This window comes from Chamaea fasciata, unplaced genomic scaffold, assembly GCF_029207755.1.
Source record: "Chamaea fasciata isolate MVZ Bird 193981 ecotype frontalis unplaced genomic scaffold, bChaFas1.0.hap1 SCAF_6, whole genome shotgun sequence".
Lineage (NCBI taxonomy): Eukaryota > Metazoa > Chordata > Aves > Passeriformes > Sylviidae > Chamaea > Chamaea fasciata.
In genome coordinates, this window is record NW_027094091.1 from 14,711,273 (window position 1) to 14,728,389 (window position 17,117).

Below are 17,117 nucleotides of genomic sequence, written 5' to 3' on the forward strand. Positions count from 1 at the left end.
TTTATATTGGAAGAGACCTTTAAAATTCGTCTAGTCCAACCCCTTTACAATTATCAGGCACATCTTCAGCTAGATCACTTTGCTTAGAGTCCTGTTCAACTTGGCCTTGAATGTTTTCAGGGATAGGGCATTGACCACCTCTCTGGAGACCCTGTTCCAGTGTTTTGCCATCATCATAAAAAAATTCTTCCTTCTATCTATTTTAAATCTATCCTATTTTAGTTTAAAGCCATATCCCCTTGTCCTATTGCAACCGGCCCTACGAAAAAGTCTGTTGCCGTCTTTCTCACCTTTGAGTACTGACTCTCTCAGTGCATGTTCATAGGAGAGGTGCTCCAGACCTTTGATCATCTTTGTGGCCTCCTCTGGACCTGCTCCAGCATGTCCATGTCTTTCCTTCCTGCAGACCCCAGATTTGGACACAGCATTCCAGGTGGGATCTCAGAAGAGTGGAGTAGTGAGGCATAAGCACCTCCCTTGACCTGCTGGCCATGCTGCTTTTGATTCTTTAGATCTGCCACCTTAACAGACTGCAACAAAGTCCAGAAAAAGTTTTTGCATGTTTTTCCAGTATTAAATGAACGAGATGACTTTAAGAACTCACTTGGAAAATCTGTCTCAGAAACGATTCTAAGCAACCTGGTCTAGTGAAAAGTGTCCCAGCCCACAGCAGGGAGTCTGGAAATATGTGATCTTTAAGGTCCCTTCCAACACAGACCATGATTCTATGACTAGAACTGATTAACACGCCATCATATTCCAGTGAATGCCTTGATGTGCACTCTCGCTCTACCTAGTGGATTTGAAACCAATTGAAATGCCATTTCCCAGATGTGAAATAACATTATTTTAACCCTGAGTTTATATAATTTTCATTATTATTTTTGGTGATGGCTATGATGATGTCTGTTATTGTTCTAAAGAATACCATGTGCTTATTCTGGCTTTCAGTTTTTTGCAAAATACATTGAATTCCTCAAATGTCGTTTTTCCATGGAGCAAAATCACTTGGCACATATAAATGACTTTGTTTCCTACCCCAGTTTGTGGACAAAAGTTTTTATCTTTGAAAAGGACAACCAGAAGCCAAGAACACAGTGTTATTTATGATTCATGTTCTGTCTCCCAGTTAACTCTCTGTGAACAAATATTTAACTACAACATAGGTGACTTCTGAGAAAGTGATATGGGAAGTGTATTATACCTTCTAACTTTACAAATCTCTGTGAACTGAAATATCTGATTTTGGCCTCCTAAGTCAACCTGAAATTTCAAAAGCCAAGGTCGTATGTTCTTTTTCACCTTTAATGTTTCAGTGGTGCTTTTAGGGCACTGACTGGGAAATAGGGGGCATGGGTTCAACACTGTACTTCCTTCTTTGGCCTGAGATTCCTTTTTGAGTCTCTTTCCAAGAGGCTGCAATAACTGACAGGCACTTCCCCTCCTTTTAGAATGACTAGTGCTATGCACAAAGAAATGCAAGAATCTGACTTCAAAGGGCAAGTGAAGTCCTGATTCTCTGGCCTAATGCATGGTTTCCCACATGTTATTTTTGGCTGCCACTGTTGGAAGCAGCTTTCTGTGTTCCCTCAAGACTAAATTCAGGTCTGTAAACATCATCACCTGAACCATTATCATAATTTTCTCCCAAGCCCAGCTCTGTTTGCCTTACTGCATTCCCACCAGTCAGCTACACCGCACTGTCACTCCTTAAGACCCCCAACACAGAGATGAAAGCTCCATATACTGTCCTCTATGCCTTCTCCTTCCCAAACTGGTTCTCCAAACACAATGCCCCAGCCATCTAAAGCACATCCCTATCTCAACAACCCCATTCCCCTCACCTTCCCCAAATTACATTCTGCCCATGGTCTTTTCAGAAATACATGTCCCACACTATTTCCTGTAGGCACATGAGAAGAACAGCAGGGGAGGTCTGGGAGCTGGAGACAACTCCACACATCAATAAGGTACTGGCCAGCCAGTGACAGGAGCAGCTGTGTGAAGGTTTTTATTCTGATTTGTAAAATATCCTTGACACAGGCAAAACTAGCAATTGTTGAGGTTATTTTTGCCTGGCTTACATGCAACACAGTGTGGGAACATCTAGCCTACTGATTCAGACTTTCATCTGGCAAAGGGCAGGATCTTTTTTTCCAGTCCTTGATCCTTAGGTCATGTCTGCTTCTTATCCATCAGCTTTGTCAAAATGCATATGCATTTTGAAGTGCCTCCAAGCTGTTCCCTCCTGGCTAGGTGTTTAAAGTTTTTCTTTTGTGCAGAGAGATTTTTTGTCCCTAATTTAAGTCCTATGAAAATCCATGAGTTTTATTTTAGTTCACTCCTAGAATATCAGAGCAAACATCACTGTGAAGTTTGTCTTGTAGCTAACAACTGCCTTGGAGTTATCACTTGCTGCTCTGCTGTAACGTTCAGCATTCGTATGCTAATCCATTTGTGGAGACTGCTGTGCCTGACTGTATGGTAAGGCTTGATCAAATGACAGCAAAATTAATAGTTTGGTTTCTGCCAATTTAATGCAAGATGTCTAAAATGAAAAGCAGAATATATATCACTGAAGAGAATTTTGGAGCATTGTTTATTTCTCTCCAAATACAATATTTTCATCCTTTTTTCTGCATTACCACTGACACCATAACAGTTTCTAATTCTCCATTTCGTAAAATAAAAGATTCTTCATGAAGACTGTGTATGTGTACATGCATATATATACATATACGCTGATCTTTCCCCTGCTGAATAGTTCGGACCATGCCATCCATATACCAGTTGAAATATCATGAACTGCAAATAAATGTAATGGCTTGGGGTTTAAAAGAAATCAGTTAATGCCAATCAGTATCACAGAGGGGAGAATGAGAACAACAATTTCTAGATCAAAAGGCTCTGCAGAGGGATCTGGACAGGATGGATCAGTGGGCTGAGGCCGGTTGTGTGAAGTCCAACAAGGTCAAGTGCCAGGTCCTGCAACCCGAGGCAGAGCCACAGGCTGGAGGGCAGAGTGGCTGGAACACTGCCCAGCAGAAAAGGACCTGGGGGTGATGGTCAACAGCTGAACATGAGCCAGCTGTGCCCAGGTGGCCAAGAAGGCCAATGGCACCTGGCCTGTACCAGTAGTAGTGAGGCAGCAGGACCAGGGCAGTGACTGTTCCCCTGTATTTGGCGCTGGTGAGGCCACACCTCAAATCCTGTGTTCAGCTCTGGAACCCCACTTCAAGAAAGACATTGAGATGCTGAAGCATGTCCAGGGAAGGGGACCACAGCTGATGAAGGGTTTGGAGCACAAGTCCTGCGAGGAGCAGCTGAGGGAGCTGGGGGTGTTTATTCTGGAGGTTTGGGGGAGACCTTATCACTCTCTACAACTCCCTGAAAGGAAGTGGTAGCCAGGTGGGGGTCAGTCTCTTCTCCCAAGGAACAAGTGACAGGGTGAAAGGAAATAAAGTCAAGTTGTGGCACAGGAGGTTTAGATTGGGAAGCAGGAAATCTTTCTTCACAGAAAGGGTTGACTAGTATTTGAACAGGCTGTGAGGCAAAGAGGCGAAGTCATCATCTCTGGAAGTGTTCAAGAAACCTGTGGATTTTACATTGTTTAGTGATGAACATGGTGACAGTATTAGGTGGATGGCTGGACTTCATAATCTTATCTTAAAGGTCTTTTCCAACCTTAATGGTCCTACGGGTCTATCATTCACTGTAAATAAAAAGACTGCATTTCACAGATATTTTTCTCAATCATCCATTCTATTTCTTCTTTTTCTCCCCACAGAAATCAGTGGATTCTAATTTCCTTGAATGCTTGTAAATTAACTGAAGGAATGGACAGCTCCAATAATAATGAAAAAAAAAAAACCCACGTAAATTTTTTGAGAAGACAGCAAAGGAACTAGAAAAAACAGCTTGACGTGTAGGTTCTCACCTGACCCATGATTGGCTCTCTGCTGATGCAACACTAATTTAAGACACCTTTGTATATCAGGTACTGCAATTACTCAACATGTCACAGTACAGTTGATTTTCTTTAGTACCCCAGTATACAGTGGGACAGAGAAATCTTTCCAGACATTCAATAGTTTATGAAAACATCCAAATACTATATTTAAGGATTTAACCAATTTTCTTGCAAGGTATTGCAACACAGTTCATTGTATATGACAGCCCAGGTCAGGCTTAAAAAACTACCTGTTAGCAGCCTATTCACACTCCACCATCCCCTGCAGGGCAGGGCAGCTGCCTGGTTCCACCTGACCAATTAGGGTGAAGTGTTTATTTGTGCTGTTTCCAAGAGGCACTGAAGCTGTAGCTCTCCAACTGCCATCCTTTCTGCAGCTTCAGCAAGTTTCTACTGCGGTTATTTAAAATAGAGATTCATTTGCTACCGTAAGGGCAAATTTCAAAATGAAATGAAGGTGTAAGTTTTATCCTCACCACAGGCACATGCCTCTAGTACAGACCAACTCCCTCCAGCAAGAAGGCTTTTATCTGTAAAGCTTAGATAGGGCCCAAAGACAAAATAAACGATGGAATCAAAGGTCTTTGCATTGAAAAAATCCAGATTATTTTTTCACATGTCAACATTTGGCCCCAAAAAGCTGATAATCACCACTTACACACTATGTCAGTCTACAGCTACTTACTTGAAAGTCATACAGCAACACATACAGTGCCCAGAAAAAACTCCAACCTGACAGACTTTCCTCCTTGTCTCCTACATGGATTTTGGTAATGCAGAAATTCCAGGCTGAAGTCTGCACCTCTACCTGTGCATAATGTACACTTATTTGCATATTCAGAGTCATTTGCATGTGACTAGAGTGTCTTATTAATTTTTTTTCCAGATCTGATAATGTTTGTGTTGCTGTACATTACAAGTTTTGCCATCTACACAAGCGAACAACCTCTTCAAAGCCAGGCCAAAGAAGAAAACTACTACACCAGATATATCTGTAGCATCCCGGGTTTGCCAGGCCCTGCTGGCCCCCCTGGAGCCAGCGGATCCCCGGGGCCACACGGACGCATTGGTCTTCCAGGAAGAGATGGTAGAGATGGCAGGAAGGGAGAAAAAGGGGAAAAAGGGAGTGCAGGTATTGAATATTTGTGTAACCTAACACAGTAGGACAAGAAAGCAAGACTTTTCATCATCACTGTTATATCTATCTATCTATCTATCTATCTATCTATCTATCTATCTATATCTATCTATCTATCTGTGTATATATATATATATATATACACTTATATCTAGATATATATGATGAATGTGTGTATGTGCCTGTGTGGGTTTAAGTGTGACGCACAGATAAAAATAGTGAGAGAAAAAAAGTATGCACATATATTTTAGATGTGTCTAATATACACATACTTATATCAGTGTAAAGAAATGTCTATGCACAACCTTTCTTCACAGAGATGCAAAAAAATTTGGAAGAATGAAGCATGCATGGTGTCAAATAAATAGTCCCACCTGTGCCATTAGCCAGGCATAAAAGATTAGCAGGTGCTTAGGTATGCACTAAAAGTGCTCTATTTGTAGGAAATACTTAGTGCACAAGTACTGCCATGTAGGTAGTCATGCTGCTGTCCTTGCCATCAGCAGCGCCTGTAGTTTAGGCAGCAGTAGGCTGATTAAATATAAAATTCTTTAATGCGTAATCAAGGCACATGAAGATAAGTAGGAATATAGAAACAAAGGAGCTGCAGGCTGTGAAGTCTGGTTCGAAACTGGCATTGCTTTTGCAAACTTACCAGAAAATTTTGAAAGTATTTCTAGAGTATTTTGAAATTCTGACCATGTTTTTCTTGTTTGTTCAGGCACACACAGTAGGCCACACAATCATTTACTGAGGTGATACGTGCAACAATTAACTAACTTAAAATGTTTTTGAAGGTTTAAGAGGAAAGACTGGGCCACTAGGACCAGCTGGAGAGAAAGGAGACCAAGGTGAGTCTGGTAAGAAAGGACCTGGAGGACTGACTGGTGCCAAAGGTGAAGTAGGTCCAGCTGGACCACCTGGACCTAAGGGAGACAAAGGAGACCGAGGAGAGCCAGGTGCACCAGGGGTCTGCAAATGTGGAAAGATAGTGCTGAAATCTGCCTTTTCTGTCGGCATCACCACGAGCTACCCAGAAGAAAGATTGCCAATTGTATTCAATAAAGTCCTCTTCAATGAGGGGGAGCATTACAACCCGTCCACAGGGAAGTTCATTTGTGCCATCCCAGGGATTTATTATTTTTCCTATGATATCACCTTAGCAAACAAGCACCTTGCCATTGGGCTGGTTCACAATGGGAAGTACCGGATCAAGACCTTCGATGCGAACACTGGCAACCACGACGTAGCCTCTGGATCCACAGTGATCTACCTTCAGCCAGAAGATGAAGTATGGCTTGAAATCTTCTACACTGACCAAAATGGGCTCTTTTCTGATCCAACATGGGCAGACAGTTTGTTCTCTGGATTTCTCTTATATGTTGATGCAGATTACCTTGATGCTTTATCAGATGAAGATGAGCTCTGAAGCAGGTGTCAAATGACACTCAAACTGGAGGCCTCAGCACAGGATTTTATTCATCTGTGTGGGGAAAACAAAGTTGAAATGAAAAAAAATCTGGGAGTTCATTCTTGTTTTGATTGGAACGAAAGATGAGCTTGTAAGGATGTTTCTAGAATCTAAGATGATTTTTTTTAATGAACAGGAGGGATATAAAAATGAACTGTAATTAACAAAAGACTGCATCACTCCAGGACTGACTCTTTCCTAAAATTATGTTTATAATACTATTTAAACAAATTTAAGATACTGTACATTTAATTTTATACAAAATGTATTAATTTGCAATTTAGAATGGATATTTTGTATATTACATTAAAGTAAAATCGAACAATTCACTGCAATATCATCTTTGGTCACTTTAAAACAGGCAATACAATAAAAACAGATAGGAGAGGAATAAAATAGGAATTACTGTTTCAGGGTGCCACTGCACAGGTCACAAGAACAGTCCCATCTGATATTTACACCAATACATAGCACTCATAACTAACCAACCTCCCAATAACTACATGAAGATTTGTACTAGCTGAGGACTACTCAATAGCAGCCATAAAGGATTAGAAAAAAGCTATCAAACATATAAAGAAATTAAAAACTGGAAGATCTGAAAACTTGGAGATAGTCAGTATTCAGTGGGTATTTTCAATGTAATTCCAAGTGACTTTGCTATTATTTAAATTTACTATCTTTATGAGATATGTGGGGAAAAAAATATAAACTTTTTGCTGAAAATAATTGTGGATGCCCAAAAATGACAGGAGAGTAACCACTAATCAGAGAAATTATATGAAACTAAGTGAGTCACATCATTAAGGCAGATGTTTCAATACAGCCAAATGCAATGATATAAATGTAGTTCACACACAAGATGAAAAACTGCATTCAGCAAATCAATGAACTTGGAAAAGGTACATGGGAGCTCATGGATTATCAGCTAAACAGGAGTAATAAAAGTAAGCTGTTGCTATTGCCCTTTGGATGAATGATAAATGGAACTAAAAGTTGAATAGTGTCTACCTAGGAAGCAACTACTACTCTCAGTGCTTCAAAAATTTTCTTCAATGTTGCAAAAAAATTTTTATACTTCTGTTCATGGGGATTACACAAGAGATGTAACAAGGTCAATTAACTTTTCCTGTCAGTGAGGTTAAGAGGTGATTTAATTACCATCTGCACCCATCTGGAGATAAAATAGCTGGTAGTACCTGGCACCTCCCTCTATCAGATAGGAGCACAGCAAGGTCCATTGGTGGGAAACTATCAATCCCCACTGGAAATGAGGAATCCATTTTACCAGTGGCAGCAACCAATCACTGTAAAAATATCTAGGAACATCATGAGTTCTCCAGCATTCAACAACAGTCAAGACCGGCAATCGTTCATTGGGTCCTCTTAATTTACAATCTTTTATTCATCCCAGATTTATAGAGACCTGCTATTTATAACAGTTATTTAGATAACATTAAATGTTTGTGGTCTGTGTTGCACAGCTCTTGAACCCACTTTAGTTATGATGAAAGCTGAAGGAAATTTCTAGGTTTTTTCCACGTACTTGATGGACTAAGAAAGTTACAACCAGACAAAATGACACAAAAATTCTGCTGAGGTTGCAGAGCCAGCACAATGGTTATGCAAGGAATATCAGTCTGTACCCATGCCTCCACTTCCTCCCACATCAGCATTCATGGCTGTGAGCACACGACTGTTGCTTTATGCAGTGAACAGGTGCAAAGCCTGACCACAAATCAAACTGGCAGTGCTTGTACAACCATTATTTTATTTGACAGTGAGAGATGTCTGATAGAAGACAATAGTAGATTATTTTTCTAAGTAGACATCTAATTTATTAGTGTCACACAAGGGGTGCTTTCTGTGAAAAATATGGAAGAGAACACTTGGAGATTCAGTTTATCACCCTGCTGTACAATCATTTATACATCTGCAAATTAAGGACAATATGAGTGCAAACTGCAGTCCAATCATCATTTACAATTATGATTGATGCCAATGCTCCACAGCCATCAGTGCCTATCTGAGGCACAAAAACCATGGCATTGCTCAGTGCTGCCTGCACTGAATTCCACAGGACAGAACAAGGACCATATCAAGTCCATGACTTCCAGGGAGCATTATTCAATAGATGCAAGACTGGACCCAGAATATATATCATGCAGCAAAAGCAACTAATAGAATTTTTTAATTAGATGATTATCCTATAAAATATGGAAATAGGTTTATGACATTTGAATCAGTATAAAGTTTATGTTAGGAGTAACAAATCAGTTTTATTAGCATTAGAAAATCTGGTAAACTCAGCCTTAAGGAAAGAGTATGACTGATTTTCTCCAGACTCTACAAAAATGTATTTAGTTATAATACGTCTGGAAAATTTCAGAAAAAATTATTTTTTCTCAATTAAACAGAGAAAATATACAGCTTTATAGTGAAATATTCCTGGTTGCAATCCTAACTATAAGCAAACTGCTCCCATGTAAAAATCTGTAAAAATGAATCCAATATAAAAGATGTATTTTAACCACACCCATGTTGAAAATGACATCATGGGAATAAGTAAACCAAGAGTTATTGCTTTCCTTTTCTTAGCAATTTTAGATTTATGTTTGTACAATGATCGAAAAGTAACTTAGTCTCCCAAAGTTTTCCTATTGGGATTCTATACTTTTTTGAACAGTTTAATATTTTATGAAGAGTTAAAAATAAGTAATTCTGTTGGATTATTTCTACAGGTTTTGACAAGAACACTAGTTCTACTACACATATGGACGACATATGTACACAAGTACGATGTATCCCTGCCCTCATTAAGGGTCTCAAGAGATTATCCTAAAGTAAATCATTGCTATTGCTAGTATATAATTTGAAAATATATCAAATTTGATGACATGATATTGCATTTGGGATATCTATCTGTCTAAATTTAAATTTATATGCAAAACATCTTGGGCTGATGTCTTCCCACAATTCAAACCAGTATACAGGGAGGTCTGGTTGGTTTCAAAACAAAGAGCAAAATTTCTTTATGATCAGATTTGAAATTAATCAATGATTTCCACTAAATATATAGGTCATTATACACATGCCATAATGGCATATAAAATTAGGCATCCAGATGAAATTAGTCATCTAGACTTTGCCTACAGTCCACAGAGAGAAAAAAGTGTCACCAGGAGAAACTCCCAGGAGGAGGCATGTATTTACTGTAGTACCAACTCTTGGGCTTTCTGATCAAGGCTGCAAGAACTCATACAAACCTCAAACCATCAGGACGCCATCAAATATTAAGAACATCAGTATTCCTGAGATTCTTAAGTAAAAGTATGTATATATTTACTTGGTATATATGTGTGTAAAGTTAAATAAGGAAAAATAAAGTTATTTGAAACAAAACAGCTCTCCACAATCATCTACTCTTTCAGACTCTCTTCATGCTTGGTAGAGTGACATAAAGGAAGAAGTTACTCATATATTCCACTGCTGAATGTTTCTAACCTAGATAATTAACTAAACATTAATCTACATTTTCAAATTTTTATGAGTATGTCACACAGAATAAATGCTTTCGCTTTCTTGACTACTGATATTCATGTCCATATGTTATTAGACTGTTATACAATTTTTTCAGGAGCAATAAATTCTCAGGGTTTTACAATGCTGAGACAATATAGAGGAAATAATTACTAATGGACATGAGTACTGAGAACATTATCTACCTTCTTCATATCTTTTAAATCTACCTAACACCATTTAGGCACTATTAGGATAAGCAAAAATATACAAAACTGGAAGCAACTTATTTCATTTCCCACCAAATATGTTACATTAGATGTTGCAGTTCATTTAATACTCTATTTACCTTCCACAGGTCACCCTCTAGGTTCTGTTCATATTCATTCACAAAGATATTTACTGAATAAATTGGTTTTCACTGATTGGTTTATTTATTGATTTATTTATCCATTGGCAGGTGATTCATATTCAGAATAATTATACTCGTGCTGTACTAAGCAATTTGGTCAGCAGGAACTTCAGTTGTATATGGAAATGGGGCTTGCTTTGAATACATCTTTCAGTCGCTGATGAGTCCCATCCAAGAAATAATACATGAAACTAAACAGGAAAAAAATAGAGTTGAGAAAGCAATATACCACTGTTTTTACCAATGAGTAATGCTTTCAAGAAACAATTTATTCCTTTCAGTATACACTATCCAGACTTCAGCTCAGAGAGCACTGAGAGGTCATATACATTTTTCTGTAACTCCTTAGGTCAACATCCCAACTGAGATTACATCAGCATTTCTGAATTTCAGAGGTATAATTCTTCCTCATATCCACAGGAAGAAATTTCAAACTACTGTCATGAAATCCTCAGTCACTGATACCTGGTCTTGTCCTACCTGCATACATCAGATCAATTCATGAAAGTTACTACCTAGGGGAAAAGAAAAAATAATTAGACAAATTATACTCACATCTTTTAATAGCAAATATTCACAAAGAGAAAGATGTCTTGGATTATTTCACTCATATTCCTCAATTCTGAGTATAATTTTGGCAGCTACCTCCTGGAAGAGCTTTAAGGAGATTTTTTTCCTCCATGCAGATTGTTCTTGCAGCAGCAAGTATTAGTGTAAAATTTTTCTTACCTGACTTTAATTTCTAAACGTTTAAAGATAACTGTGCAGGTTAGACTAGCTGTTGGCTCTCCTGTTACCAGTGCAATGAAATAGGTTGGGTAGATCTCTGTTTGGATGACCCTGTATTAGAGACTTTTATTAAGAAAGAAGGAATCAGGAGGTACCCATGTCTTTACATTACCTGTATCTAAGTTACTAATTTAGTCAAGCCTTTAACTTTCAGATAGCAATAGTTAAATAAAATGTCAGCTCTTCCAGAACAATCTGCTAAGTGGAAAAATTGGAATAATTTAATTTGGCTATTTACATGTCTCAAAATTAGAAAGATGTGGATTGATGAGAACAGAGAAGCTCAGCTTTAAAGAACCTGTCCTAAATCCTAAATCTAATACAAAATATAAGGCCGAATTTGTAAAATCATCTCTGTGGTAGAGATGATTGGTATAACCTTGTTTGTGCCATCTTAACAAAGGGACAAAAATACTGAGTTCTTGAAAAATATAAATGAATCATGGCTCTCAGTGGGAACTTAAGTGAATTTTTTGCAAGAAGAAGGTGGGATTTTCAGAAATGAGTGAATTGCATGAACGAAACATACCAGCAGTGATTTTTCTTCCACCACTTTCAATGAAGTGTTATGTCTAGGCTCAGAAGAAAGCAAAAAGAACTTAAAAATTTTGGGCTGAGCAACAATCTCTCTCATTATCTGAAAACTTGCCTATGACTGACATTGATTTCCCTTCCATGCACGTTTTGTCAGACATTCTGATGTGTGAACACAGACTTCTTAACTGCATGTGACAAATTACAGGAAATGTTATTTTTGATTTCTGTCACCTTGGAGTAAGATGCGATCAGCTTAAAAATAATAAAGATGAGCAGTTTGTTCTTTCTTGTTTGTAACCTCCGTGAAACTGGGATCACCGTAGGGTTGCACATAATACCTAAATTCCTATTCTAAGAACACAGCACATGTACTCTTATTCTGTAAATGCTGTATGTGGCTTGTAACATTTGCCCTTTCCCTTCTGTTGATTTTACAAATATTGCCTTTGATTCAAGGCAGGCACTAAGAGGTGTATATGGCAAAACAAACCTTGTATTATCCTCAAGCCTGAGAAATAACTCCATTGCTCATTGTCCCCTGTTGAGTTTTAAAATGTTTTAACTCTGAACAAGGGGCCTATGATGCCCCTGCCTGCTCCTGGGGTATCCTGGGCACCACAAGCTTTCCTCTATTCTGCCTGGTCTAAATGCCAGCCTTGACATCATTGACAAAACAGCAATTAATGGTCAAGTGTGACAGTGTCACACCTAAAAAAGCAGAGAAAAAGCTTACACCACCTTATGTGGAGCACTAAGTCTGCTGCCCAGCATAATCAACGGCATTAGGCTGGCCTTTGTTTTTATAATGCTGACCGAGATCAATGAGTTGTTCTCCATCCCAGGAAACACATGGGTTGGATTCTGTGTGTCTCCTGTGAACAGAGTCTTTGTACTGACGTGTTTCTAAGCAGCTTTCCATCCTACTAAGCAGAGGTTCCTGACTACTCCTTAAGGCTCTCAAAGTAGTATTCCTTACATAAATGGTGTTCATATTTGTCCATTATTTAAAGTGTTTGTACAACTGTCTCTGATACTGGAGAATATTTTTCTGACACAGACTTACTGGCAAAACAAGATCTTGAACCTGAGTTCTTGCCAAAATTTTGAAAGAAGTTTTACCCACTGGATCATTTCCACAGTCCCACATGCAGTGATTCTTAGTAAACAATAGAGATGTGTGCAGTGCATGTTACCCTAAGAAACCTGTCCCCCTATTACATATCTTTCTCTTTCCTAAAAGCTTTTGTCATGACAGATGTTTCTAGCTATGACAGTTCCTCTTTCTACAATTAAAAACACATACTCCTAATCTCTTTTTACTACAGTGTTTACTTCTCCCCATGGTTTCCTTCTTAATATAGTGTTCAGAAAGGAGAAACAATTTTTCCATCTCTTTTCATGTGATTCCAAGTACTAAAACTTTGCAGTAATAGACCTTCAGATGTTATAGGGACTGTTTATTTACAGACAATTATAAATGGGTAAAATAACTCCATTCAGTATTCTCAATTTTGTTTATTCTGATCATACTAGAGATATTAATACCCATGTTAACATAAGAAATTATTTTGTTAACAATTCAGTGCAGCAGAAAATACTCCTCTCCAGATTTGACAGGAGAGTTTTAAATACCTTTGTAGCTACAAAAATTAGGCATGGTATATAGGACAATTCACATTTCCACAAACCATCTCACAGTGCTGACATTTCTGCTATTCCTCGTATCAGCATAAGCTGGTTGTGAAACTATCATAGACTTCATATCTTTTTTTTTTCTGCTGCACAAATATTAAATTATATTGATAACTCTAGGAAGTTATGATTTGTCTTACTTTTACTCTGATTATTTACTGATACATTTTTTAATCCTGGGGTGCCAAAAAGCCTGTTTGCCAATAACAGCATCTGAGAAATGATATTTTTTTTAGCTCTGCTATGTTTCCTGTAATTTTTCCCCCAAATGACAAGCTAAGAAGGCTGATGCTGATTTGTAAAGGTCCCCCATAAAGAATAATGCAGTGTTGTTCCCTTGATGCGTCTCCAGTAGTTATTCCAAGTACTTTAATGCATTGGAACACAGAGAGCACTAGGAAAACTGGCTACTAATCATCAACTTCAAGGCTTTATCCTTACATGACGTTTCCAGGGATATTTTTCAGAGTGAAGGGTTTCTAAACTAACCTAAAAAAGAAATTTCCTTGCTGGAAAGTTGTCATATACTCTGAGTTAGAGGTTTAACACCCCTCTTTAGTCAACAGAGTGAACCAGTCTCTTCCATAAATGATTTGTATTTAGGAATCACTGTTCTGGCCCTGCTGGCCCAGCCGGGCACTCTCCCGCTGTGGGCTGAGCACTCACTGCTTCCAGGGCACTCCCTGGCACAGAGAGTGAAAAGACTTCAGTACCTCTGAGAGACAGGAAATTAAATCCAGTGACTCTTTCCTTGTGCCTTACAAAACTTATTAGAAAAAATGTAAAAATTCTTCAGTAACAAATCGTTCCGTTCTTCTTTGGTAATTTCTTGGGAATAATATCCTCTAACTACAACATATTGTGTATTCGTGTTTTTATATCACAGACAGTAATGTAAATATACAATAGAGAATAAATACAAATTATTGGGAAATTTTATTTATTCATTAGATCTCATCTTCATTTATGAATTTTTAACTACTCTTCTTCTATACTTCTTACTAGTTTTCTTTGCCTTTTCTTCTATGAATTTTCTAATTCAAATTCTTATTAATCTTCTTCTATGCATATTTCAATTCAAATTTGAATTCCTATTACTCTTCTACTTCTATATTTTAAGATTCTTATTCCTATTCTTATTCTACTTCTATGTATTTTTAAAATTCTTATTCCTATTACTGTTCTTCTTCTTCTTCTATACCTTTTCAAAGTATTCTTCCTCTTCTGCTGCTGCTTCTTCTTCTTTGTCTTTGTCATTGTATTCCTCGTCTTCTTCATTTTCTTCTTCCTCTTCTTCATCGTCTTCTTCATCTTTGTTGACTTCTTCATCTTCTTTGTCATCATCTTCTTCGTTTTCTTCATCATCGTCTTCTTCATTGTCCTTGTCTACGTTCTGCACGTCTTCCTCTTCCTGTTTTGACCCAACTCCCAGGAGTTTGGCAGCACCATGTGAGCTGCAGTCCTGCAGGGAGGGAGGCTCTGGGAGCATTCCCTGCTCTCAGTGCCCTGACTTTTACTCCTTGGGCTGTGACTGCAGGCAGAGACACCAGAACAGCCCCCATAGCACCCGCCTGAAGCAGGAGGGACGTTTCCTGGGGGTAGCCGGCTGCCCGCAGAGGGCCTGGGCTCCCAGCTGGGCAGGCTGGGGGCAGGGGGGGTCTGTGCGGGGCAGACAACGGGCTCCCTTCCCGTTTGCCTCAGACTGCTGCTTCCCTTTCTGCAGCAATCCAGTGTTCCAGGGCATCCCATGCCTCCTGATGCTGCCTCCGTGCCTGCAGCTCCAGCAGAGCCTTGCTCAGGGTCCTGCTGGTCACATTGACATTGATGTACAGCTGAGCCTGGCTGCTGGCCGGAGTATTGAACAGGACGGGCAGTGGGCTCAGTGTCCCTGGTGATGTCCTCCCCTCACTGAGGACAGAAGGTGTTGGAGTCCAGGGCACTCCTTTGAGTGCCCTGGGAGGCCACAGACCTTGGCAGAGAGGTCTGGGACCCGAGCAAAAGGGTTTGAGATCTGTACAGGGGAGTCTGGAATCTGTACAGGGAGATTGTAGACCCCGGCACAGAGCCCAGAGAGACACCGTCTTTGACTTCAGTCCATGGAAAAAAGCTTCTAACACTGAGAGGAGAATTACAAGTCACAAAGATGTGACAGACAGTAGTGTAGTGTGTCACAGGGTGGAAAATTTTGTAGTTTTAGGATTCTTAGTACGTAGGTGCATGGGCAAAAAGATGGAGGATTTAGGGTGTTGCCCTGAGTTCTTCCTTCTTCTCCCCTGGCGTCCATCTTCTGGTGACAGTGGCACAAAGTAGTAAAAGGAGACTGGGTCAGAGTAGAGTTGACCCATTTAGTATAGGTAATACGCATTGGCACATAATTGTAAATAATATACACGCAGTTATCTGTATAAAAGGCAGCGACCTCCCATCGTGGGGGGCGTCGTCCTGTGTCTCAGCAGCTGTGAACATCTCAGTCAGGCACAGAGAAAATTGTAAGATAAGAAACTAATAAACAAACCCTAACCCCAATCCTAACCATAACCACTAACCCTAAACCTAAACCAAACCCTAACGTAAACCACTAACCCTAACGCTAACCCCAAACATAACCCAAACCCAAACCCAAACCCTAGACGTAATGCTAAATATAACACCAACCCTTGCTCTCTCCTTCACCCTAACCATAACCAAAACGCTAAACCTAATCTTAACCCTAACCCTAATACTCACCCTAACCCTAAAACTAAACCTAACCTTAGCCCTCACCCAAACCCTAAACCTAACCCTAACCCAACCCTAACCCTAACCCGAACCCTAACCAAAACCACTAACCCTAACCCTAACCCCTAACCATAACCCTAATCATAACCCTAACCAAAACACTAACCCAAACCCTAGCACTAACCCCTAAACCTAACAAGAACGCAAACCCAAACCCTAAACCAAAACTAACCCTGACTCTAACCCTAACCCTAACTGTAACCCTAACCCTAACCCTAACCCTAACCCTAACCCTAACCCTAACCCTAAACCCTAACCCTAACCCTAACCCAAACAATAACACCTAACGCTTACAGTAAGGTTAATCCTAATCAAAACCATAATCCCAACCATAACATTAACCCTAACCCTTAGCAAAACCCCTAACCCGAACTCCAACCCGAAACCCAACACTAACCCTAACACAAACGCGTAACCCTAACCCTAACCGTAACCCTAACCCTAACACAAACGCGTAACCGTAAATCTAACCCTAACCCTGACCCTAACCCAACACTTACCCTCACCCTAACCCTACTCCTCACGCTAAAAATCAAATTAAACATAACCCTAACCCTAAAACTAACCCAAACCCAACCCAAACACTAAACCTAAACCCAACCCTAAACCTAAACCGAACCCTAACTCTAACCCTAACCCTAAACCTAAACCTAACCCTAACTTTAACCCTAACCCAACCCTAACCTTAACATAACCCTAACCATACAATTAACCCTAAACCTAAACCTAAACCTAACGTGAACCATTAAACCGGACCCTAACCCAAAAGCTCACCCAAACCCTAACCCTAACCCTAACCCTAACCCTAATC

The 17,117-nt window shown here is 39.4% G+C and overlaps 1 protein-coding gene across 1 annotated transcript in view; it reads left to right on the plus strand.

Moving 5' to 3' along the window:
• The first annotated feature begins 3,907 nt into the window (after positions 1–3,907).
• The window catches only part of LOC136290980 (complement C1q tumor necrosis factor-related protein 7), a 75,365-nt gene continuing 62,155 nt past the window's right edge, over positions 3,908–17,117 (plus strand). The window contains exons 1-3 of the mRNA XM_066185485.1: positions 3,908–3,997; positions 4,857–5,102; positions 5,906–10,079. Coding sequence (XP_066041582.1) covers positions 4,865–5,102; positions 5,906–6,537 — 870 coding nt within the window. The 5' untranslated portion in view covers positions 3,908–3,997; positions 4,857–4,864 and the 3' untranslated portion in view covers positions 6,538–10,079. Of the gene's footprint in view, positions 3,998–4,856; positions 5,103–5,905 lie in introns of the transcript that reaches the window.